The 27,653-nt window shown below is 35.4% G+C and overlaps 1 protein-coding gene across 3 annotated transcripts; it reads left to right on the top strand.

Annotated features, from left to right (window-relative positions):
* Window positions 1–1,232: 1,232 nt before the first annotated feature.
* Window positions 1,233–27,620, top strand: ZNF143 (zinc finger protein 143). 3 transcript variants are annotated; one of them, XR_014175026.1, is made up of 17 exons: window positions 1,233–1,372; window positions 7,694–7,812; window positions 8,015–8,107; window positions 9,032–9,115; window positions 9,332–9,418; window positions 10,649–10,845; window positions 12,478–12,552; window positions 13,546–13,665; window positions 14,540–14,615; window positions 14,779–14,904; window positions 19,508–19,687; window positions 21,590–21,817; window positions 23,615–23,760; window positions 24,151–24,312; window positions 25,285–25,431; window positions 26,896–27,045; window positions 27,244–27,620. XR_014175026.1 is itself a non-coding variant. In XM_081948799.1 (16 exons), exons 2-16 carry the CDS (start codon window positions 7,701–7,703, stop codon window positions 26,977–26,979), a joined length of 1,911 nt encoding a protein of 636 aa, XP_081804925.1. In that variant the 5' UTR covers window positions 1,233–1,372; window positions 7,694–7,700; the 3' UTR covers window positions 26,980–27,620. The 3 variants fall into 3 exon arrangements, 2 of the variants coding, with proteins under 2 accessions (XP_081804925.1, XP_081804924.1); XM_081948799.1 differs by having other exon boundaries at window positions 9,338–9,418; window positions 26,896–27,620; XM_081948798.1 differs by having other exon boundaries at window positions 26,896–27,620.
* Window positions 27,621–27,653: the final 33 nt, after the last annotated feature.

The raw sequence follows: 27,653 nt of genomic DNA, 5'->3' as shown, positions 1-27,653 counted from the left end.
AATAGCTTTAATGAAAAAAGGCACTCCATCCAGCAATCATATCCACCACTAAACCAGGTAATCTAATTTGAAGAGTTGCAGCTTTTTCACCCATCTCTTAAGGTTCACGGGATTCCACTTCAGAATCACATGTTCTCCCTACCCGTTTCATCTGTGTAATATCCGGAGATTTTTGCACACTTGTGCATTTTTGTGACCTTTCTCATCCTAATAGTGTAAGAATTGAGAAGTCTAAAGACTATCTAAACTTTTACAGCGACAAAAAGAACGAGAAAGCATACTACCTGCTCACGGAATTAGCTATAATCATTCTGGATTGGAAATCAGAATGAGCGTATTCGGAGATTTATTCTGAGGCAGGAAGAAGTGAAATATTTCAATTGTAATTTAGTACTTAAGCTATTTAAAGAAAATTTTGTCGAAAATCACTCTAAGGTAGTTTAGAACTGTCACAACCCACTTATATTATTTAAGATTTAATCTTCAATTTGATTCACGGTCTGGGACTGGTAAAAACTTAACAGTTCAAGTCCTAACAGATGTTAAGGAAACATCTGAGTATATAGGCAATTCCGAATAAGCGGATTATTATTATTGTTGTTATTATTATTATTATTATTATTATTATTATTATTATTATTATTATTATTATTATTATTTTATTGTTATTATTATAAACTGCTCGACCGACATCGAAAATACTATGTTAAGTTGGCCGATAGTAAATTGAAGCGATTTCCTCTAGTGATACCTTCTTTCATCGCGGTGATGACAGAGAAAGCCTTCCCACCCAAGAAAATAAAAGCTTCAGCACTGGTCGAGGTGAATAGCAAGATGGTCATTCAAAAAACAACAAAAGCACTTCGCGAAGACGGAATTTCCTCTTCACTTTCCATTCCATCAAGCCCTTCTAAACGCAAAGCTGTTCGGTTCAATTCAAATAGTTTGCTTCAAACGGTAGCGACATGACTTTCCTCATGGGGAAAGTCCCGAGAGGGTGGGGCGGGGGACTAAAATGGCGCCAGTCCCTTTTCCCCTCACTGACGCATTACAGCCTCGCCCGACGTGATATAAAATGGTTGCTGCGACGGCCCCGAACTCAGCATAGTCAAGTACCCTGTAGCGTGAAGGCGATCCCACGGGCCGATTACCAATAGATGGTGCCATCTAAAGCTAAAACGCCCAATGGCGACTATGGGCGGAGTTTGGATTCGCCAAGTGGCCAATGAGAACATAAGCAACTGCTGGTGGCAGGGCCTCCCCGCGCGGCTCTGGGCGGTGCTGGGATAGGCGGGCGGGCGCTGAGACGGCCGTTTCCTGTCCTGGTGCATGGTGGTCGGACGAAGGAATTGTTGGAAAATTTCTCAGCGAGGTTCGTATATAAATGTGTTTTTACCCAGTGTGCCTTATTCTAACCGCCGCCATCTCCGACTGGGATGCTTCACTCTCGGGTTTGGTCTGGCCTAATCCCTCTGCGGCGATGTTCCACAGAGGGAAATGTGTGAGAAAACGGGGAGTCGCCCTAGGATCGCGGCTCATATTAATAATAAAGCCGAGGCGTTGCCGCCGCCCGCCCGTTCCCTCTCCCCACCCCCCACCCCTTCCTTCATATTCCCGCCTTCTCGGTTTCCCTGGATCCAGGTCTTTTCTCCTGCGATGTATTTGTCTCGGGGTGGATTCGGGGGGGGGGACGGACAGTCGCCGCGTAAAGTACCCGCTCGGGTCTTTGGGCTGTAAGGCGAAGCGGAATCGAGCGACATGTTACTCGAATGACTTCCAGGGGCGTGTGCTTGAGGAAGCTTTCTCTTTAGGGGCTGCGTCACTGGAGAAGGTTCATATTGTGTATATATAGCCCTTTGCAAGCCATGACAGAAAAAGGTGATCTTCTCTTGAGGCATTTTTGTTCTCCCGACATCGATCCCGAGCCCAAGGAGTCTCAAAACGTCACCGTCGACCCTTGCTCCCTGGTGAATTCACCCACGCCGCGCTTTAAAAAAAAAAAAGCAAAAAAGCAGCGGAACCATTTTTGACAAAACCTCGTATATATGAAGGAGCGGCGACCTAAAGCTGCAGGTTCGGAAAGGGAGATTCCGAATCACTGTGTGCGACAACTTGTGTGTCGATCTTTTAAAGCCTGATAACACTTTACCCGTTATTTAAGGACGGGCACGACACGTTTTTTTTCCCTTCCGATTATAATACGCAAATATGATTGATGGAAGAAGCTCTGCGAACATGATTCTCAACAGGCCCATTTCGGACGAGGAGGTGGGCTTTTTTTAGGTATAGGAAAGGAAGTTTTCTTGTGGGTCCTACTATTTTATTTTGTTTAAATTCAGCTAGATCTGGTTGGTGTCTGTTGGTTGGACTGCGAATCTAATACATATCAGAACTGGCTCACTGATTTATTTTCAGAGATTTTAGGATTGTGGACTGGATTTCTTGAGATTTTTTTTTAATGTTAATGCCACAAATATTTTAGTTTCACAAAAATACATAAAAGTGGAAAGTAATTTCACTTGTCAAGATAATTTGGACATGCTTTTGAAAACTCAATATCTTACTTTCTTCATTTAATATAGTATTTTTGCCATTTTGCAATAAATCACATTTCCAGTTCTCCCATAAAACATACATAGACTTGGTATCATCTCAGTAAATTTTTATAAAGTATACATGTACCGTACCAGAAAAATACATTTTCCCCTAATACAAGAACATGATTTGCAAATCTTATTTAAGAACTCTTAAAAATAATAGAGGATTCTAAAGTCAGTTAAATCATATGTGTATGATATGCAATATAGATAATTGCATGCTACATATAAATAAAATGTCAATTTTTTAAAAGGGATTTATCTGCCCATTTAAGGGAAGATCAAAAATCAAAGATCAAGAGGGCTTAGTTGCAAACACTAGTGGGACTTATAGTAAATACGCTTTAATCAAAATAGATTTATGTAGAAAATAATAATTGCATCCAGAAGGAACAAGATTGATAAAAGATTTGTTCATCTAGTGATCATAATTACAACTTAATTTTATGAAACAGCTAGAGACTTGAACTCACTGGAATGAAATGGTCATGGTGTAGGCAGGGACTCATGGGAAAGAGTAAGAGTCTACTTACAGATGTATGCATCTAAATCTAATTCCAGTCCACTGAATTAGAAAACATCAGGCATGCTTCTAAGTCACAAACCCAGTTAATTATTTATTTTTTAAACTCAGTTTTTATGACATGTTTTATTTATTGGTCCTACAAAAGTAAGGAAACTTATTTTCAATAAAAGTTCTGATAATTAAGTAAGCTTAATGATGTGTTCTTGTTTCATTTATAGCAGTGATTCTTAAAGGGTGGTCCTAAAATCCTGGGAGTCCCCCCAAGACTCTCAGGGGACCACAAGATCACCATTATTTACCAGCCTATGTTGAAAAATAATGCAATATTAAAACCCCAACAAGTAATTCTTAGAAGTGGTAACAACAAATGTGTCAGTTTTTATTTTTAATACATGAAATATTGATAATTGCACTCCATACACACAAATCTCTTGAGGTCCTTCATAATTTTTAAAAGGGAGAAGGGTCCTGAGGGAAAAATTTAAGAAAAACTGATTTATAACTATATTTAGATATAACACTCAAAGTTGCTTGGGTGCTATTATGTAAGAATCACTCTCAAATCTTTCCATCTAATGTTTCTTCTTGTTCAATCATAGTTTAATTATTATAGATAGAAGCTGGTTGGAATATCATAAATGACCCAGGTGGCAACGATCAGTGCTTTGAGTTCATTGTCAAGAAGGTAATTTTGAACCCAGGGGTACAAAAAGTAGCATCTATTTGCTTTCCTTGGATCACAGAAATCTCTAAACCTAACACGGTTATGTTGTCCTGGAAGATAGTGCCTAACTGCTCTAATCTTGCAGATGTTCATTAAGAGGTATTTTTCCCATATGTATATTAGAGCTTTTGATAAGTAATTGGGTTATATTGGATTAAATCTAGAATGACCATTCTCTGAATGGAAAATCTCACATGTAGAAGGAACTGGAATCCAGCAGAGGCTTGTGCCAAGGTGGTAATGGGAAAGAGTTGATTTTGCCTTTTGTGGACAGGTAAGCAACAGGTAGAAATTGTTGGAACCATCTCATTTAGCTGTTCTAATTAAAACTGATTCTAAATCCCTGGATAATTGAGTCAGATCTATGTTTAAGCAAGTATAATTGCTTTCATTTCATCTTACATTGCGAAGACAATAAGGTTAATGTGAAGTTTAAAATGTGAGCCTAGAAATCAAGTTTCATTCTGATCAGTCTCAAATATCAAGGAGAGAAAACTATTATACTGTGATTAACTTGAAGAAACATTGCCATTCTGAAATGTCAACCTAATTAATTCAATATTCTTTTCATCAGAGGAAGTAGATTAAGTTTCCTGCAACACTAGTTGGACTGATATTGCTCTCCCAGGTCTTTATTTTGCTATTATGAGGTACAGCCTTTATATACTGCATAAGCCTTTATTTTTTACCTTAGAAATATTTCGAGCATTCACCCAGGTATATATTACCCTTAGAGGGAAAGCATTTAATGGAGAACTGAATTTATAATTATTATATTCTATATTACAATATTAAATTGTAATAGTCCCTTTGGGGAGAGGGGGTGGTCTATAAATCTAATAAAACTTAAATATATTGAAGAAGCATTTGTGCTTAGATGGAGATGATCCTAATCATCAGTCTATTGGGTCTTGGGTCCTGAAAATTCTTCCATATATTTTTTCCTCTCAATAACTCACTTTACAAGATGAGGATTTTCCTTTACTAAAACAACCAAGCTTTGATTGTACAGGTAATCCTTGACTTACAACTATTAGTGACCAAAGTTACAATGGCACTGAAAAAATACACTTATATGGCCAATTTTCACACTTACAACCATTGCAGCATCCCCATGGTTACATGATCAAAATTTGGGTGCTTGGCACGTGGCATGTATTTATAACAGTTGCAGCATCCCAAGGTCATGATCACCTTTTGCTATCTTCTAACAGGCAGAGTCAATGGGGAAGCCAGATTCATTTAATAAACATGTTATTAACTTTAACAACTGCAGTGATTTGCTTAACAACTGGCAAGAAAGATCTTAAAAACGGGCAAAGTTTATTATAATGCCAGATGTTGCTTGTTCATAGGTAAACTCATTTGGATATATAATAATCAGATGGATTAATTTAAATATTAATCAGTTTTTTAACAATGAAATTAGCTTTATTCTGAATCTATTTGATAGTTCAAAAGTATTTTTTATGCAGTGTCATAAATTGTCATAGTTGTGGGCATAGATGGTTTTAAAAAGAAATGAAAAAAATGGATTCCATTAATAGTAGCCATTATAGTTAAATGAAGTTTCTATTTCAGAAGCAATACATCATTGGATAATATTTTTCTTAGGGGGGAAAAGTAATAAGTAACTGTAATCTCATCTTTATTATTCATTTATAAACAACTCAAGGTGGTGAGTGTATCTAATACTCCTTCTTCCTCCTATTTTTCCCAACAACAAGAGCCCCGTGAAGTACATTGAGCTAAGAAAGAACAACTGGCCCAAAGTCACCCAACCAGCTTTCATGCCTGAGGCAGGACTAGAACTCCGTATCTCCTACCTTCCAGCCAAGTGCCTTAACCATTAGAACAAACTGCCTCATTTTTGCCTTTTTTTCATGCAACAGAGCTTTTATCTTGAAAAATTCATGTGGTACAGCTGAAACAACTTTCTCTTTGAAAATGTACTTGGTAATTTTAATGAAACAAATTAATAAAACTAAGATGCATTTAAGAAAAACCTATGATCTGTTGTCAAATTAATTAGCATTAAGAGTTAAAATGTTCTAAGCATTGATTTTGGTAATCTTAAGCATCAATGGTGGGATTCAAAAAGTTTTACTGCGTGGCAGGGGAAGGATACTGTAAAAACTCCATTCCCTTCCGATCAGCTGGGACTCGGGAGGCAGATAATAGATGGGGATGGGGCCAGTCAGAGGTGGTATTTACCGGTTCTCCGAACTACTCAAAATTTCTACTACTGGTTCTCCAGAACTGGTCAGAACCTGCTGAATACCATCTCTGGTATGCACACACACAATATACCAAAGCATACTTCTGAGTTTCGATTATATTTATAATTGTAATTTTAAATGAAAAAGTACTTTTTTTTGGGCAACCACCTCTGTGTAACTGTAAATGGGCTGCTGCAGAATGGGAACATACTGTAACTATTCTGATGCTCCTTGATTCTATTACTGGATTTATAATTGTGTATAAGCCAGGATATGTTGATGAATTGCATTTCAGTTTTCCTTATCCATGTTTCTGAATAATAACTATAATAAATAAACAAATAAATACATAAACAAACAACAAAAGTGGGATAAATAATTAAATAAAAAAATTTAAAGATAGGAATCACAGTGACAGTACAGGGCTGTTGCATAAGCAACACGTAAAGCATGTATAGAGAAACAAAAAGCTAGAATATATGCTGATTTTGAGGAGCATATATGAGGAATTAGTAGTCAAAGGCACTGTGTCTGCTCATGTTAACCGGTTTTTTGTGGTCCTGGGGTCTTTTGCAGGATTGTATTCTTGCAATTCAACAGCGAAAAACTAAAAATTAGCAGCTCAGTTTTCTGCTTTTTAAAAAAGTATAAATAAAGTAGATTTGATTAACAAGTAAACCCTGCTAAAGCCACAAAAGACCAAAAAATACCATTATCATGTACCTGAATTTCATTTTATTCAGTCCTCAGTCACAAAAATATGCAATATCAGAGCCTATATCCAACAAGTGAAACTGGACTCCCAGGAATGTCTATTCTAATTTAATCCATAATTTGTAATATCAATATTTTGTCCTTTGAGTCTTTAATATTCTTGAGACAAGTTCAGCTCCAAATAGCTACATACAAAGAAAATTGTCAGGTTTTTCGCAACTACTTGGAATTGGTTTGCTACTGTCATCTTCCAAGAGGTTTTCAATTTGCAGTATACCCTATTCTCCCTGGAATTTTATGTGGTAGCTAGTCTTAAGTGATCTGATAAGCCTTTTTGAAAACTCAGGGCTGCCACTTGCTTTCTGTTATTCTGCTGTTGCAGAACAAATCAACCATCCTGGGCTGGTTTTCCTACATGTGCAGAGCAAATGTAGAAAAACCAGTTGAAGACCCTATTTTGTTATTTAATAGTATCAATTGCATTAGCTGACTTGACCTTGTATGAATGCTGTGGTCTTTTAAACCAATCTTGTATATTTCTGTTTCAATCCCTGGTTTCTTATTTAGAAAGGGATATCATAATTCCTTAGAACTTTTTCCACTTTGGTGCATAAACTATTCCCCTCAGTATGTTTATTACTATTTGAGTCTTTAACATGTCACAATATTTTCCCTTGGAGGACAAAACTATTCAAAATAAGGTTTAAAATAAATTCAGACAAGATTTTTGGGAGGAGCAAGGATTCTTGCAATGCCTCATTAGAGGATTATAAGTATTTGCAAAAATATTCTTTAAAAAGATAATCACAAATACTTAATGGTCTGAAAAATATTAAAGTGTTGGTGTAAGAAAGAAAGTGTTGGTTTGAATCTAAGTCAAATATTATTTGTATTCACTTTCTGTTACATTTAGGTAGACAATGTTACTAGCCCAGATAAATCGGGATTCTCAGGGAATGACAGAGTTCTCTGGAGGAGGGATGGAAGCTCAGCATGTCACTCTGTGTTTAACAGAAGCTGTAGCTGTACAAGGTAAGTTTTTTGGATAATCCCCTTTCCAACAAGCCCAAATATATTTGAACTTAAAATAAAACACATTGGTACTGTGGGTTTTAAAATGCTGCACAAAATTCACTCAGAATTTATCCCAAAAGTTAAAATGTCTTAGTAATTCATGCAGTAGAGATGTAGTAAGTGCTGCAAATGCTAATACCAGTTGTTTTTATTGTTGTAGATGGAGACAACTTGGACAATATGGAAGGAGTGAGTTTACAGGCAGTTACTCTTTCTGATGGATCCACTGCCTACATACAACACAACTCTAAAGGTATATCATTATTGCAATTTATTTAATAAAAATAATCTCAGAAATTTATTATTTCATATTGTGACCAGTTTACAAAGTTATTGTATTTGTTATGATATTAATAGAAGCTTGGCTGAAATAATTAGGGCTATATTCATTAATTCAGAATCAGTAGATCCTCTGTGTGCGTTCAGAATTAGAGAATATCTGGCTGATTGGCTACCCGTCTCACAAGCAAGTGACTCTGGTCAGCATACAAGACTTAAACAAAACTAAAATAATAAACATCTAAAATCATTATCATTAACAAATTTTAAAAACATTAAAAATTAGGAATAATAAACAGAGGATGTTAATAGTCAAGGAGCCATCTCACTAGGTCACAAGATCTTGGGTCTGCAAGCCTGCTGACATAACCATATCTTGAGGGACCTTTGGAGGCTTAGAACAAAAAGTGTTCTTTTTTTAGTCATTTTATTTAAAGATTGAACTTTTGTAGCTATTTTTTTAAAAAATAACATTAATGTAAATGGATTTTCTTGGCTGCATTATGAGCACCAATCCAAAATCAGCAGAATATATGAATGCTATTACCCCCAGGATGTCTTCCAGTCCATATGATCTCTTTCTTAATAATCTCTCTGGGAAAATGAGAGGACACTTGTATTAATTCAGCTTCTCAGCCTCCCAACAGGTAATCTGACTCAGCTTGAGATAAGCAACGAGGACATTTTCTGTATACAATAATTCCAGTGCAGCAAGAAAGATGACATATATAAAATCCAAATGCTGGATGCTGAGTTTGGAGAATGACCTATGGAAAATATTTCTGCATGTTGAAAATGCATTCCATGGTTAAAATTGCAGGGTAGCCTGTTTTTTTGGAGCTTCCTCCTCTTGATGGAAATGATGGGCTATTCAGTGTTCAATATACTTCTATTTCAGATGGCAAATTAATGGATGGCCAGGTGATACAGCTGGAAGATGGCTCAGCTGCCTATGTCCAACATGTTCCCATGTCTAAAAGTAGTAAGTATATTTAATTAAATACAAATTTCAATCTATTGACTTTATGATAAAATTGATTATGCTTTGTTACTTTAACACTGCATAAAATATAATTGTTTGAATTTTGAAGTTCATTATTAATATAGTTTCTAGTGCAAGTTAAAATGTTAAAATAAGGACTTGAACATTTGTAATGATAGGATATTGCATCTTTGAAATGGTGTTTTTCCTTTTTTGATGTAGGAGACAGTCTTCATTTAGAAGATGGGCAGGCAGTTCAGCTTGAAGATGGAACAACAGCCTTTATACATCACACTTCAAAAGGTAAATTATATGTCAATATATTATTGACTTTCCAGTAAGGTTATCTCAATTTCTCTTCAATATATGAAATATATTATTCAAGATTTGCCTTACATCAATACATTTCTTTACAGAAATGCCCAAAAGTTAGTATATGTTTTCACTTGGGGAAAGTATTTTTCAATTACTGTCTTTGTTGCTTTCAGTCTTAATTCCCATATTTCCGGAGAGAGCATATGGGATTATAGAATGACATCAAGCAAAATCACCTGAGCTATTTCTTTCAACAGACAAGCACCATTGATGACATTTTGTTGATAGAAAATACAAAGCAACACGTTTATTACTAATCACATAAACAATGTATATGTTCTAAACTATTGCAAATTACCAGTGTATTTCAAGTCGTATTTATACCATAAAACAAGAAATTTACTTTGTTTTCTGAAATCTTTGGAATTCAATAACAATCCGTTTTTAAAGTTTAAAAAAAACAATTAAAACATTCTATAATTGTATGTACAACTCAGTTTATTCTATAGTAGGTCAGTGCAATGATCTGGATTCAAAGGTGGGAAGCAATTCAGAACACATTTATTTACCAATTGATAATTCCTTGAGAGTGGATTTTATTTAATGAAGTGAGACAAATGCACCCATGGACATTCAAAATATTTTTTTCTGCTAATCCATATGGCTTCATACCTACGTTCTTAAATTCATACTGAGATTGAAGCATAAAAAGTTCTTTTGCTAATGTACAAAATTACTGATGCATAAATATGTAAAGTGGTAATAAGATTTAGCCCTCTAAATGCTGGATATTAACTGTTAAACCTTCTATGAATAAATTCATACACATATTCTTGTTTTAAAGGTCAATTGATGTACTGTATACTTCATTTTAACAATGACCTTAAAATGCCATACTTTAAGAAATATCCCAGACCTCTAGGATTTTATTCATAGGTGATTTAACTATTAGAAACTTAGACTGGTGAATTTGTGGGACCCTGCAGATTTTAGGTTACTTGCCTGCCTGGGCAGCTAAAGATATTATGGGCCATCTATAAAAGCTGCTGGATATATCTTGGGAGCTGGTAGATCTAATTATATTTAAACATTGTATTCATAGTCCATTCCATAATGAATGAGATAATTCACAATAGGATGCCGTTTTAATTATGCTATTCCTTTTATGACAGATAGTTGATCTATTGCCTTAATATTCATCTTTTAATAATTTATCAGACAGTTATGACCAGAGTGCCCTGCAAGCAGTACAACTAGAAGATGGGACCACTGCTTACATTCACCATACAGTACAAGTGCCACAATCAGACACCATATTAGCTATTCAGGCAGATGGCACAGTGGCAGGTCTTCACACGGGAGATGCTACTATTGACCCAGATACCATAACTGCTCTCGAACAATATGCAGCCAAGGTACTTTGCTCTATAACTACATATAGTTTATATTGGTGAACATGATAAAATCAAAGTGAATTATATTGCAATTAAAATATGATGTAACGGGAGTAGCCAGTAGTCAGGCTCATATATGCTTGTATATGGTTTAGCATGTTGTGTGAACTCATAATTGTGACTTATTCAATAAAACATATTTAAGGTAATCCTGTGCAGTATGTGAATCCTGTTATTTAAACCAAACTGGCTGTACTTAAATATATAATAGTATTGATATTCAGAAAGAGTTTGAATGGAGGTTGGAAACAGTAAAAAAGACTGGAGAGGAGTACAGCAAACCATTAGAAGTACAATCAAAGAAATGCAGACATAATGAATATACAAGATGTTAAATATTTTATATTTGGAGCAAACAAAAAAGATCTTAAGAAAATAATTCTTATCATAAATCATTCACTTGCAAGGAAAATTAATAATAGAAATAGCAATAGCACTTAAGACTTAGATATCGCTTCACAGTGCTTTACAACCTTCTCTAAGTGGTTTACAGAGTCAGCATATTGCCCCCAACAATCTAGGTCCTCATTTTGCTGACCTTGGAAAGATGGAAGGCCGAGTCAACCTTGAGCCAGTGAGACACAAACTGCCAAACTGCAGGCAATCAGCAGAAGAAGCCTGCAGTACTGCATTCTAACCACTGTGCCATCACAGTTCATAACATATCTTAATGTCAATAAATCAGTTGTATAATATAATTCCTTGGAGATAAGAATGTTAAAATAATTACATTTTTAAAGATGATTTTAATAACAAATAACAAGGGTTTAGGAATGTCAACAGTGGTGTGCTAGATTTTTTTCCCCTCTGGGGCAGGATTATCCTCTTTAGGAATTCTTACTCCTGCAAGAAAATATGCATTGGCTCCTAAAATGTTATTCTGAAGAATTATGGAATCCTTAGACAAATATAATGGAAAATAGACAAAAATTGTACCTTCTGTTTTTCCCAACAAACCTTCCACTTGTGGAAAGTCTCTTCTATAAGCAGAAGGAATATGTCTGCATTCAAACTAATATTAAGAAATTTACCAGGCATATTTAAGAGATCTTGGCCTTCGTTTGCATAGATGTTTCCCTGAAAATTAGACAGGGTCTTATTTTCTTTTGACCTCCAAAATAAGTGTTTGGCCTTATTTTGGGGGAAGTCTTATTATTTTTGAGGTGCAGGAGGCAGAGAATGTGGTCATCTCATGGCTGCTGCTCTGTTGCAATATTTTATTTTGGGTTTATTTTGGGGGGACGGCTAATTTTAGCACATGCGCTCAAAAGTTCAATTGGGCTTAGTATCTGGGGAGGTCTTATTTTCGGGGAAACTTGGTAGTATAATTAATTTTAGTGCCTTAGATTGCAGTTTTGTATACTGCAGTGGACAATGCAGCACTACCTACTCTGCAGCCCCTAAACCAATTGCAGTTTGGATGTCCTAATTGTTATTTAAAACAATCATGGGAAATAATTAATTAAGTAGAAACTTAATTTATTGTGTAAGACTATTTGATTAGGTTGATGAAGAGTTCATAGTGAATAAAATTTTGTGAAAGTGAACAAGCACAAAGCAGATTTTAAAGTTATTATTCTTTTTTATTTGCAGGTGTCTATTGATGGAGGTGACAGCGTTAGTAGCACTGGGATGATAGGTGACAGTGAACAAGATAAAAAAATGCAGGTATATAATAATCTAATTTGTCCTCTGGTTTTTAAAAAAAACTAGAATGAAAATAAATCCTTAGTTTTGTTCGCTAAGGGACTTGCTCAGTATAAAAATATATATAACATGAATATTCTATTCTTGACCATAAAAAGAAATGTGTTATACTAAGTATAGAATGTGCAGAATGCCTTTCCATATACCGTTAAATCATATTGTCCATTCACTGCAGAAAAGGGTTGAGATGGATATAAATAAATTTCATCCAAGGATAAGCCCTCCTCTCTATTGCAAGATGAAAAAGACTACAAGTGGGCTTTCCCAGAGCATTGCCGTTTTTACATGTATTATATGAGAGAACTGTACCTTTCATGTGTGTGGAATTCTCTCATTTCAAAATTGTACATGGCAATTTGATAAAATATCCAAATTGTATCAAACTATTTTACATACTTATAAAAGATTTTCTTTTTATATACAATTTTATTAACATAAATAACATTTAGTTTAAAAAGCACCATGCGGTTTTGATAAACTGCCTGATTTTTTTCTTTCAAAACTTCTATCAAAATAAATCAGATTAGTCCAAAATAGCATTTATTGGCAATTCACTTTGAGGGCTGGGTAGAGTTTTAGACTAGCTTAGATACATATAGGTGTGTGTTGAAAAAGCCTTTTCTTGAAATAATGCCCGTTTAATGAATTGCCCATGGATGCTAGATGAGCGCCCTGTATTTTCCAAAGCACCTTCTCCCCTTCAAAGCTAATGCTACAGATCCCTGTTTATTTGTACTTCATACTTCAAGGCAATGCACCTTTATGTAATTTTTTTTTAAATCTTAAAATTAATGATTAAGAAATCTTTAGGGAAATGCTGATATTTAGGTGCCAAAAGATGTAGGAAGCATTTTTATTTGTACCATTTTAAAGAACTCTTGTTTTTTAATGCAGGTCCTTTTCTAGAATTTAGATATGACTGAAATGTTAATATTCTCATTTCTTCCCATTTAGATTGTCTTGCAGAGCCATGGCACAAGAGTAACAACTAAGTCCCAGTCAACTGGAGATAAGGCTTTTCGCTGTGACTATGATGGCTGTGGAAAATTGTACACTACTGCTCATCACCTTAAGGTTATTGTTGAAAAAATATTCAAACCTTCCAGTCGTTCTTTGCAAATAAATCTGAAAATGATAGAAATGCAGTCAAAATTGGACAGATGATAGTTTAAATTTTATCTCTTTTTACAGGGATGCTACATATATTTTTATAATTCTGAGTGCACTTCTAAGTGCTTAGTCATAAGCACTTAATAAATAAAACTACTAATAATATTGCTAACATCAGTTTAATTTTCTAGCTGCTATGGAGAATAGGCTACAGTTCAAATAGAAAATATTAAATGTGTATTATATTTTAATATAATGTTATTATATATATATAAAATATATATATAAAATCTCTCTCTCTCTCTCTCTCTCTCTCACACACACACACACACACACACACACACAGACACACACACACACACACACACACACACACACACTCAATACAGGTATTAGTCCTAACATGGACATTTTGTATAAGAATTGTTTGAAAATGATCAAAACATTGTGACTTTCCTATTTTGGGAGGTTTTTGACTGAGTCAGGCGATCTTACCATAGAATTCCTCTAATTTTCTAACAGAAGGTCTTTTGTCAATTTAGATAAATGATGAAACTCTGCTTCTCTGCTTTTAACTTTCCTTTCAAAAGTTTTAACTACCGATAGGTGTTAAAAGTATTGCTTTAAGAATGACATCATTTTTGCAAACTATTAAACATGCTATGTATACATGTGATGGAAACAATTTTTTGAACTTTATTAAGACATCATTCAAATTGTAATATGGTCATTTTAATGCATTTTGACCAGCATGGGCAAGTTGACTTTTGCTTTTACTTTATTTAAACTCCGAATATACAGTCATATTACAAAATGTATGATTTTTGTCTTTCAACAGGTACATGAAAGATCACACACAGGAGATCGGCCATATCAGTGTGACCATCCAGGTTGTGGAAAAGCATTCGCAACAGGTAGGGGGTTAATTCTTTTTAAGTGGACATTTTAATTAAAGATTTGTAAATAATGCAAACTCACTACTTTAGTGGTGTGAAAGAAACATGCAAATCATTGAATGTCGTAGAAAATTAAAGACAGATGGAATAAAAGATTTTAAATCATTCAATTTTTGTCAAGGTTATGGATTAAAAAGTCATGTCCGAACTCATACTGGAGAGAAGCCTTATAGATGTTCAGAAGAAAACTGCACAAAGTCATTCAAGACTTCAGGAGACCTGCAGAAACATATAAGAACCCATACAGGTATTTTGCATATTAATACACTTTAATTTTTATAATGGCATATTTGGATGTCATAAAGTATTTTTTTAAGCTCATCTACCTTTAACCAATCCGTTCTAAAGCCTAAAGCTTCAAATGTATTGTTTTACTGCATCTATTTAGGATAAGTCCCATTTAATTCAGAAATTCTTATATCTACATAAACAAATAGAGGGCTTAACTGTAAATTACTTTGAACATTTTGAAACTTAAATGTTCAACAAAAGTACTTTTTCTTTCTACGTAACTTAGAAAGTTTGTTGTTACCAATAAACATTCATAAATTCAAACAAAATTCAGCAATTTAATCATGTAAAGGCACCATAGATCTAAAATAAAATAACGACAACATAACTGTTTAGTAATATTTAGTAGCAGCAGTAACAATCATACTCTTTCTTAGTTAAAATAATTTACTTTTTTTTTTACCAGTCACCTAAAATTCTGCATGCAGTTGATGTCTTTGGTAGGATGTTTGCAGTTGGAAAGTACCAGAGTAAAAGTCAATTTCTGTTCACAAATCAGTGAAACCTAGAAACAAAACAAAAAAATGAAGCTCTTTAAATATTGATTATGTATGGCGAAGGTTGACAGCTTAGGTTAGCTAATTATTGTATTTTCACCAATGATCGTGTTTGCATAATCTTCATGAAGAGACCCACATAGAAGACCTTGCAATAGACTTGTCTGGTGATTGCCAAGAGGATATACAGCTGATACAAAGTTGAAACTGTTGAAATGCAGTTTATGCCATATGGACCTGTCCTAAAAGTATCCAAAAACGGCAGATTTGGTTTTGCACAATTTTATCAGTAATAGAACAAATAATTCCTGGTTAGTCTGCCAATCTATTAGCAGTAGCTTCTAATTGGCTGCTTTTTAGCCTCCCTTAACACATCACTAATTTCAGCCTGATACTTGAGATGCAGATAACAAATGGACTTTGAAATCATCAACATATTGATGATGTTTCGTTCCGAAGCATTATTTAAATTTTTTTGAGATATTAAACAAAGGAGAGTGAAATAATACATTTTTAACAAATGTGTAAAAGGGACAGTTTTGTACAACTCAGCTTCTTCTGAGGATCCCTTTTCTCCCCTAACCTTCCTTCTTTTTCTCTGTACATGCCCAATACACACTACAGCGTTTTTGTTTCTGATTTTTCCATTATTTTCTTCAACAGTATTGACAGATTATCTCGATTTTCCTCATTTTTATTTAAGAGTCCTATAACTCCAGTTCATTCTTTTTTTCTCTGTGCTATTATGGAGCTCTTCACATCTGTTTATTCCTTCATTTTGTTAGTCTCTTGTGTATACACTCCATTCCTTCATTTGTCTCTGCTCCTCTGTGAAGCTTTTGTTACCTATACCCGTGATGATGAGCCTATAGCACACGTGCCAGAGTGGCACGCAGAGCCCTCTCTGTGGGCACATGCACCAGCCAGCTGGTCTTCGGGTTCCCAGCACACACGTGCACGCATTCCGGTTTGGGCACTCGGTGCCAAAAAGGTTAACCATCACTGACCTATATTCATAGTTTCATCCATGAATTTCATACAGTAAATGAATATCAGGCAAAGGTAGTCTATATGCAGTTGCTGATTTACTATCAAAGACTGAAATAAATAGCCATCCAATTCATTTCTCTACTTCTAGAAGAAATGAAATAATATAAATCTGTGCTGTAGAAACATTATTTTAACTTCTGTTGGACATTGTTCAATATTAAATGTGGAGACAGCCTATACACAATTGGTACTTGCAATTTCTCAGGAAGAAAGCAATTACAACTGATAGTTTACACCCACAGTAGGTTTTTTTTAACCATAGCTAAACACAGTGTATATTCTCTAGGAGGTAATCCTTAGTTATGTTTGTTATATATTGGTAATATTTGGCTTTCAGATATTAATACTAAAAGTATTTCAAATAGGAATTGCCTTCGGCATCTAAGAAAAACAAACAAAATTTATCACATACATTCTGAATAATAATATATTTTTCTTGTATGTTTCTAATGTAAACATAAAGGATATATCCCCCAGAAATACTGAGATCTAAATTGAAATTGAAAACCCCATAGAAGAACAAGGCTGAACTGTGTGTCTTTATGTTAATTTATCTATTTTTAGATTTTGTTTTAATCTCTCTTTTATTATTTTTATAAATAACTCAAGGCAGTGAACATACCTAACGTTCTTCTCTCCTCACATTTTCCCCACCACAACACCTTGTGTGGTAATTTGGCTGAAAGAGAGTGACTGGCCTAAAGTTACCCAATTAGCTCTCTTGCCTAGAACTCTCAGTCTCCAGGTTTCTAGCCTGGTGCCTTAGCCACTACACCAAATTGGCTTCACAGGTAGAGCTCAATATCCTATTTCTCTGCTCTGCTTTTCAGCTTTAAATGTCTTCACAAGGGAGACAGACTTCACATAAATTTAGCTTTACATTACAATACAATACACAAACTGAAATCTACAGTGGAGGGATCTATGAAACTATATAAATTTATTTCCCTCTTAAAAGTCCAGTTTCTAAAATAACCATATCCTTAACGCTTGCCCTAAAAAGAAGAAAAAGAATCAAAACAGGTTGTGTAACATTCTTACAGGCATTCCATTCCTTCTATTTGAACTAAAGACCGCCTTTAAAGAAAAGCTGTTGTTGGGTGTGTCTTAGCACAGTTCAGCTCTTTTCTCCCTTGTAACGATATGATATCCAGCATCATGAAAAGATTATGGAAACTATGGCAATGTAATATTGTAGTAAACACTTCAAAACATACATCTTTCTGGCAAAAAACTGGGAGACTTTTTAAAGTTAAAAAAATGCAGTTTTTTCTAGGAGGAAGCCAATAGTTGTCTTTCATAGAAATAATTTGAAGGCTTTTTCCTATTTGGTATTTTATAATAGTAGTGGGGGGATTAATAAATATCTCGGTAATATTCAATAATACATTGAATTATAAAAATTGTGCTTTCACCCATCCCTCTTAGGCTTCTCTCTGTGGCATGACAGTATACAGAGACTCGACAGTTCTTAGCAAAAGCACTTGAGAAAGTGTCGCACACCAGCATAAGGGTATGCTAGCAATATTTGTTGTAGGGATTTAAGTACTGATCAGTACAGACATATTTATGCTAGTTGTATATAAGTTAAACAGGGAAAAGATACTTTTTTTCTTTATTACATAGGTGAGTTTAATACACATATGTTTTAGAGCCATGATTACAAACCTATGGCATGCGTGCCACAGGTGGCACGCAGAGTCCTCATTGCGGGAACATGAGCTGTCGTCCAGCTCAGCTCTACTGCGCATACGCGCGTGCCTCCCGCCTGCCAGCTGGTGTTTGGGTCTGTTGCCCGTGCACGGTGGATGGGGTGCACATGGGGTGCATGTGCAGGGGTAATGAAGGGATAGCACACACATGTGCGGGGGGAGCATGGGGGAGCAGCACACGGCGGGGGAAGGGGGCATATTGCATTATGCATGTACACGCTTTTGGCACGCAACGACAAAAAGGTTAGCCATCACTGTTTTAGAGTGTTCTCTTTACAGATGGATAATTGAGATCCATTTGTTTAAACACAGCCAGTGCTACAACCCAGAGAACTAACAAAATATGCCCTTTCTTTCTCAAGCAGCAGTTTTTCATGCTGTCTGACAAACCACTTTAACATTTTAATGACACATAAATTTTGTGTAAAAAACTATATTACTAATATGTGTCCAAAGTTCAGTATTTGACTGGGAATGCACAAATTCAGAAGTTTAATGTTCTGGATTATAGTCTATTTCTAAGGAATTTTCCTTTTAATTTAAGGAGTAACTGAAATGACAAACTTGCCAGCAGCAGTTAAACCAGACTCTGTACACAATACATAATAACAAAAAGTACATAGTAACTCTCAAAATCTTTGCCTCCAGGTTTCCTTCCATCCTGTCTCATTTGTATTTTAAAATGTTTAGCTTTTCATTTAGTGATGTTTTTATTGTTTTTGTGAATTATTCATATGCCATATGAGTAGTTCATACTGTTACCCACTCTGTGTATATTGGCATTTTAACCTTCAGAGAAATGAGAAAAATAAAATATGTAAATTTTCAACCTTTATTACGGTCATAGACCAACACAAAACATATGTAAATATTGCCTTATTTGTTTATAGAAGTTTGTCTAACTGCATCTTTGACTTAATCTAGTAATGGTATTGAATCTACAAAATTTCCCCAAACTTTAGGCATGATATGTTAAAGAAAAAAACATGAAAATATTAAATATTAATGCCTGAACAGTTTGTTCACACAAAATAAATATAAAACAAATGAAGCAAAAGGTGAATTCAGTGATTCAGTAAAATATAGTGTATTTACTATATTTTAGAGCTCACAATTTTGTACAAGGCAGCCTTAGAAATTTATTTGTACCAGAAAACTATAATCTATTTTAAAAATAGTGAAAAAAGAAGGAAGAAGGTGGAGAGATTTGTTTATTAACATATTCAGTGCCAAATGTTTATAAATGAATTAATATGCTTTTTAAAAAGTATTCTAATTTGTTTATCTCAATTTTTTTTAGGTGAAAGACCCTTCAAGTGTCCCTTTGAAGGATGTGGTAGGTCATTTACAACATCTAACATCAGAAAGGTTCATATCAGGACACATACAGGAGAAAGACCGTATTATTGTACAGAGCCAGGATGTGGAAGGGCATTTGCCAGTGCAACTAACTATAAGAATCATGTGAGAATACATACAGGTATGGTATTTGATATATTTTGCTTATAGTACTTGACTATTTTTACTTTGCAGTTTCATTTGAAGGATAATTTTCGCTCTTTTGGGAAAATAGGAAACAATTCATTCTCCTCTTAACAACATGGAACTTTTGAAATATTCTCTAATGATAATCAGAGAAAATGGAGAGAATTTTAAATAATGTGAATGCAACTTTAGAACAGAATTTGTCAAACTGTCATTGCAAGTGAGATTGTAAAACAGCTGAAAATATAGGTATTCATCTTCACATTTGATATCTAACCATTCATTCTGATAAAGTAGTTCTAGATTTGAAGCCTGGGTATCTGGTTTATGTTAATTATAATACATTGGTTTTAAAGATATGTATTGTTATGTTTTGGGATTGTAAAATAAAAATAGGAATAATGTACTTTGAATTGCAGATTGGAACCTCAGGAATGATTTTATAATCATCCATGAAAAGAAAGACATTTTAAAAACTTTATATGTATTGTTTTTCTTTCTTTTCTTTTTGCAATATACATAATACTGTGTGTTATCTTAAGCTTGCTACTTTCTTTTTTGAGAAACTGTTGCTGATACATAGTGCATGGCAGTGGTGGGTTCCTGCCGGATCGCACTGGATCGCACGCTCCCTTTCGGCGCTAAACCCGGAAGTACGTTCTTGCCCCGCCCCTGGCGATGGGACGACGCTTGCCTGCGCTCCACCAGCTCAGCTGGGACCGCAGACGTTTCTCTGCTCAGCAATGTCTTCAGTGGAGCGGTGGCAGCCTGGCAGGCTGAGCCTGCGTCCCTTTCAGGCGCTCCGCTCCGCTGAGGAAACGTCTCCGGTCCCAGCCGAGCTGGTGGAGCGCAGGCAAGCGTCGTCCCGTCTCCAGGGGCGGGGCAAGACCGTACTTCCGGGTTTAGCACCGAAAGGGAGCGCGCGATCCGGTGCGATCCGGCAGGAACCCACCACTGGTGCATGGCAAAGTTTCCCAAAATAAAAATATTTTTTTTTCCGTATTAGCACATTTCCCTGTAAGGCTTTGCCACTAATGGACCCAAAGTTTCTTTTTCTTTCAAGTGATTTGCACCCTTCTAAACAATTATACTTTGGGTCTCATTAGTGAGATCAGATGTTTTGTATTATATGCATTTAAAAGAATAATACTGTAATATATGTACATTACCAATTATTATGCTTTATAAGCATATAATTTTGTAAAAGTAAAATGATTCCTTGTGATTTTCCAGAATATTAATGATGCTGGAGAAGTCTCTGAAAAAGACAATTTCAGGTGCCTATCAGCAATGGAGGGTGAGGGATGGATGGGAGGTGGCTATTTCTGGTGGGCTATTTCTGGTGGGCATTGCCTCTGACAATGAAAAATGTAGGTTGGGAGGGTTGCATGCAGTCCTCGTGAGCTCCGTTTTCACTGGCAGAGGGTTGCAGGAGGCCGTTGCAGCCGAAAATGGTGCTCAGGAGTCAGTTTTTGCTGGCAGAACACTCGGGCCACCATAGGCATCCCTTACACCAGTGACATTGAGCTGGCCACGTCCACCCTGGCCATGCCCCTCCCGCCCCGCCCCCCACCCCAAGGTCAAACACAACCCTGATGTGACCCTCAATTAAATTGAGTTTGATACCCCTGGCTTAGAGGAAAGAGAAAGTGCTTAGAAGAAATCTGCAAGAGAAGGAAATGGAATGGAGGACAGAAGGCAGGCAAGTGGAAAGAGAATGAAAATTGGTGATTGACTTGAAATATTGTAACAAAGAAACCAATATACTGAAGTTCTTGTTTTTAACATAAATGTCAATAGTATGCAATATCTGAAAATGACTTTTAGTTATAGTATGGGATTGCCAGACTTTACAACCTATTCAGTAACCTTCGTTGCTTGTCTCTTTTTTGCCTAGGGGAGAAACCTTATGTATGTACAGTCCCTGGCTGTGATAAGCGTTTTACTGAATATTCCAGTTTATATAAACACCATGTGGTACATACGCATTCTAAACCTTACAACTGTAATCACTGTGGAAAAACATACAAACAGATTTCTACCCTTGCAATGCACAAGCGAACAGCACACAATGATACTGAGCCAATAGAGGAAGAACAAGAAGCTTTTTTTGAGCCACCTCCAGGTACCAGTTAATTATTGATTTTTTAATCAAGAATCAAGAAAAATATAGATTTTTCTCTCAAGTTAACTGTAAGAATGGTTTTTGTTCCTTACCTCTTGCAAATAGTTCATTATATTTTAAGTTCTACTGTTAAACATTAGATGTCTTCCATGATGCCCATTTCTTTGTGTTTTAAAATTATTTGTAAACAACGAGCCATTTGTAATTAATTATTACAAACATAGTTAAGGTACTCTGAAACTAATCAGTCTCAGAGAAAATACAAATGTAAAAATAATACAGAATGTGCTGTATAGGTTTCTGAAATTGCACCATAAGAAGAGGCCATCCATCAATCTGGAGTGAGGTATCATTAATAATCTAATGCAGGGATGTCAAACTCAAGGTCCGTGGGCCGAATCCAGCCCATGGGGTGCTTAGATTTGGTCCTAGAAACAGCAAAGGACCAGTCCACGGTGCCTCTGCCAATGTTAAACACAGCTCAGGAGAGCCGCATGAGGCCCACCTGAGCTCCATTTTTGTTAGCAGAGAGTTGCAGTAAGCTGTCACAGCTGAAAACGGAACTTGGGAACCCGTTTTTCCTGGCAGAGCGCTCAGGCCACCACAGGCACCCCTGACACGTGACATTGAGCTGGCCATGCCCCCCCGGCCACACCCACTCCGTGCCCCCCCCAAGTCAAACACAACCCTGATGCGGCCCTCAATGAAATCGAGTTTGACAGCCCTGATCTAATGATATCCAGTTATATATCATCATATACCTTTTCTTGATTAGATTATTGCATAGGCAGTCCTTGACTTACAATGACAATTGGGAGTGAAATTTCTGTTACTAAGTTGTAAAGTATGACCACATCGTTTAGCAATGGCAACCCCTGCAGTACATAAAATTTCAAAAAAAATAAAATATCTTTCTTCTTTGGAATATCTATTAAATAAGTAAGTACAAAGTTCTCCTTCTCGTAAAAAATTCTCCAATATGATTTTTAAAGCAAATATGTCGACATTGTCCATTTTGATTTGAAGTGGGGATGAAAAACTTATTTTCTTGGGGGTTGTAAATTTACTTGCAGATATTCTTCTTTCAATTGCATTGGGGGACCTGTGATTAAATCATCTTCATAGTAAGCACTGTTGGGATCAGATTTTTATTCCAAAATTATAGTTAAGTCCTTTGTATTGTCAAATACTTGTGCAGTAACCTCAGGGGTTTGATATCTGCAGTTGATTGCATTTCTGGGTTTCTCATTTTCTTCTAATTACTTGAGTAATTTCTTTCTCTCACTCTTCTTTCATAACATGTTTGAGATATAGTTGGTCTATAACGCAAATTGTTTTGTTTAATTATTTTCTCCAAAATAATTCTGCCTATCCAAATCTGAATAGCCATAAGGCACTTACTAAAAGGTTATTACTATCAAGAGTTGTGATGGGAGGGGACCTAACAGCAAGTATTCTCTGTGGTAATTTCCCGCTTATTAGCCCCTACCTTTGTGGCTAGTAAAAAACCTGGCATATTTGGAAGATCTTAGGGGTCTGATTGTAGGGGACCATGATAATTTTAATAAAGCTAATAAAATACAGTTTAACCGATTGGCACTTAGTTGGGAGACTATAAAAACTACGCTCTAGGGAACTTGTAAAAATACTTAGAAAGCTGCCAATAGAAATGCGAACCATGTCCATTTGTTGCCAGAATCCCAACATTTATCTTTCCATGTAGTCAGGGCTTGAGCTCAATATAAAAGAATTCTTAACTTTTTAAAATGCAAATTAAACTCATATTTCTTTAAATAGGTCAAGGTGAAGATGTTCTCAAAGGATCACAAATAACATATGTAACGGGTGTTGAAGGAGAAGATGTAGTTTCACAAGTTGCTGCTGTGACTCAGACTGGGCTGAGTCAGCAGGTAGCACTTATTTCTCAAGATGGAACTCAGCATGTAAGTATTTGCCATAATTAAGATAGCCTTCAAAATAGCTTAAAAATTTTGTTCCTGGTTTTTTTTACAGGTGTCATTAAAATTGGTTTCCAGTACACTAATAATGTTAGGAACATATGATACATTAACTTTAAAAAATGGACTTCAATACTGTGGAAACCATCTAATACTTAAAACAGAATAGAGTAAATTTACTTTAAAAGTGCCAGTTCTATTTTTTTGTGTCTGACTTCTGCTTAAAGTTATTATGAACCTTCTGATCTTTAATTTTTTTCATTAGCTTATTTAGTTACTATAAGGATACATTAATATATCCCAGGATGAAATCTTATATAATCAAAATATGCTCATACCCAATGCTGTTAGCTAAATGTTTATATACTATTTCAGGTTAATATATCTCAGGCTGACATGCAGGCCATTGGAAATACTATCACTATGGTAACACAGGATGGCACTACCATCACAGTCCCTGCACATGATGCAGTTATTTCTTCTGCAGGAACACATTCTGTTGCAATGGTCACCGCGGAAGGCACGGAAGGACAACAGGTAAATTACTTCTAAATATATAGGTGAAAACAAACAATTGAGGCTTTCTAAATAAATGTGTTGACAACAGATTTTCTAGCCATTGGTATGGCATTTGATTTAATTCGATTGATTAATTAATAGAGCCACCTTACTCTGGGTGGGTAAATAATAACAGTAACAACCAATAAAATCACATAATAAAATAGAAAAGCATAGTTCAAAACAACATACATGTTTGGGGGGGGGAAACTCGGCATAAGATTCTTTAAAAAAATATTTTTATTGCTTTAAAAGTAATAATAGAAAAATAAAAATGAAAGGAACAAAGATACATTGTCAAAAATACATAGCAATTGTCTAAAAGTAAGAAGAAAATACAACAGAAAAAATAAAATTACAGAGAATATTTTAGGTAAATATATGTAGGCTTGTTATTGTTTACTGTTGTAACAATAAAAAGCTTAACAATATTACAGGATTTATAATATAGTTCTAGCCAAACTAGTTAAGCCTAAGATAATACATGCAATAGGAAGTGAATTAAAAAAGAGCTCAGTGCAACGGAAGTCCTTTTGTTTAACTGTTCTATGTATTAATTTATTTTGGTACTATCACTCAACTTTGTAAATTGTTTAAAGTCAGATTGAAGCTGCATGGAATTGTTAGTAATAAATAAATCAACATACTTAGTAACTGCCATTTATCTCTGTGCCCAAATGCCAGAAGGAAGAATTATTTATAGTTTAATGTATAATATATCTTAGCATATTGTATAAATTATTTTACTGATTTGTTTACTCTTTGCAAATATTCATTATCTTTACTATTGCTTCTAGAATATGTATTGTTCATATATCCCTCTTTATGTCCCAGTATATAATTTTTAAAATAGTAAGACTGATCATCAGTGACTTTAAAAACTTTAAAATAATTAATTATTTTTAGATTTCAGTATTTAGAATGTTTTTTTTCCGTATGCTTTTTATTAAGGTTGCCATTGTGGCTCAGGATTTAGCAGCTTTTCATAGTGCGTCACCAGAAATTGGACATCAGCAACATGGACATCATTTAGTCAGTGCAGAATCTAGACCTGTTACTTTGCTGGCAACATCCAATGGAACACAAATTGCAGTGCAGGTAATTTTGATACATAATATACATTGGGAATATTTTATTAATAATATATGGATTGAATCTAGGGTAGAATTTCACAAATTGGAAAATCTGCAGGCCTAGAAAGACAACAGACAAATTATATATCTCTGCACCCTTTTATGCTCCCCACAATCTGCTTCTGGAGATTTGTTGATTTTTTGGAACACCACAGGAAGCAATTTTGAGAGCCTTAGAGATGAGGGCATCAGTGATCACTAATTTCTCTTCTACTCTTTTTTTCTTCTACAAATCCCGCATTAGCAAAGAATGCCAGTTGGGTGACTTTGGGCAATCATTCTCAGTCCAATCCCCTCTCAGGGTGGTTGTTGTAGGGAAAAAGAGGAGGAAGAAAGAGTATTACCATATTTTTCGTACTATAAGTCGCTCCGGACCACAAAATGCACCTAGCTTTTGGGGAGAGAGAAAAAAATCTGCCTCCAAGCAATTTGCCTTCTTACAGCAAACAGCCTGGTCAGGTTCAGCACAGCCTGATTTAGCACGAGCAGTTGATTGGTGATTGGATCGACCTCCCGGAATACCGCCAATCAGCCGTTCCAGCCTGCAGGAATCATCGCACCCTGTGCACACTCCATTTTCAGTCTCCATGCATCCCGTTTTCAGCCCATTCCAGGTGGCAGGGATCCCCATCGCCTGGAATGGGCCAAAAACAGTATGTGCTGATGCCAAAAATAGGGCATGCAGAGACCAAAAATGGGGCGTGCAGAGACGGCGATAGGCAACGGTGATGGGCAGTGGCGATACCCGCAGCCTGGAACATCTGATTGGCAGTATTCCTGGAGGCCGATCCAATGCCAATCAACCCTTGTACTAAATCAGGCTGTGCTGAAGCTGACCATGCTATTTGCTGCAAGGAGGCAAATTGCTGGGAGGCAGAGGTCGAAGGGTGGGGGCCGGCTGGCTGGGGATTCAGCAACATTCGCTCCATAAGACACACAGACATTTCCACCCACTTTTTGGGGGGGGGGGGGGGGGAAGAGAAGTGCATCTTATAGACCAAAAAATACGGTAGGTGTATTCACTGCCTTGAGTTATTTGTAAAAATAATAAATGTGGGATACAAATAAATATAAATATAACCCAGTAACCTTCATTGGATCCAATAATATGCTTTAATTTTGTAGAACAACAGATCTGGGTGGTCTTATTTGTATGTACAACTGATTTTAAAGTAAAAAATTTTTTTAAAATAGTTAATGTATCCATGAAATATGCTATAAATTGCTTTTTTCAATACACGTACCTCAAAGAAGTTCCTATGTTTCAAAAAGAAATCACTTGAAATTATGTATGTGAGCTCCAAAAACCCCATAACAATCTACTATTATACATATATAAGTAATATTGGTACACATTTAAACACTTAAGAAAAATATGCTTAAACGCTTTTAGAATATTTATTTTAAGGTATTTTTTTGTTTGTTTCAGCTTGGAGAACAGCAGTCTTTGGAAGAAGCAATTCGAATAGCTTCCAGAATACAACAAGGTGAAACACCAGGAATTGATGATTAACTCATAACTTGGCTAAAGGAACAATAGAATTCTATTTTATTTTTGTTCAACAAAAGTCTATGCCAGGTGAAAACCATAAAATGTTTTTCCCTCACTAATACTGTGCATATACTTTACGCAACAGTGAAGAACATTTAAAGTGTATAATGTTTATGTATAAGAACTTTGGGAATACTGAATTCCATCTCTTAAGATTCATTATTCTCTACCCAGGACAAAGAATTAGGTTTTGTATTAAATTTACTTGCTTATATTCCAAACCAGACAAAAGACAAGCAACAGTCACAGAAAAAATGCTGGAATTAATTTTAAAGTCATACAAAATCAACGAAGGCATTATTGAAGATTTCAACTCTTTAAATCATAACAGCAATCATCATTCAAAAATCCTTTGGAAGCACGAATTTAATTGTTTCTTATATGTAGTTTTGAATTTTGAAACCTTTGTAAATATTTCATTTTAATTGTGGTTCATACACATGTTGAACATTTATCATTTTTAGTTTCCTCTGCCGTCTCATTGATTGTAAATACAAACAATTGCCAGAATTGCTATTATATTGCCTTTGAATTGGATTATGTATAAAATTAAAACTTTGGTTGTTCAATATTAAAAGAATTAAAACTGGTGTTTCTACTTACTAGCCTACCATCATGTTATATATGAGACACAT

This window comes from Natrix helvetica (assembly GCF_964273705.1).
Source record: "Natrix helvetica genome assembly, chromosome: 1".
Taxonomy (NCBI): Eukaryota; Metazoa; Chordata; class Lepidosauria; order Squamata; family Natricidae; genus Natrix; species Natrix helvetica.
Note: the sequence above shows the minus strand (reverse complement) of the source record. Positions and strands in the feature narration are given on the sequence as shown.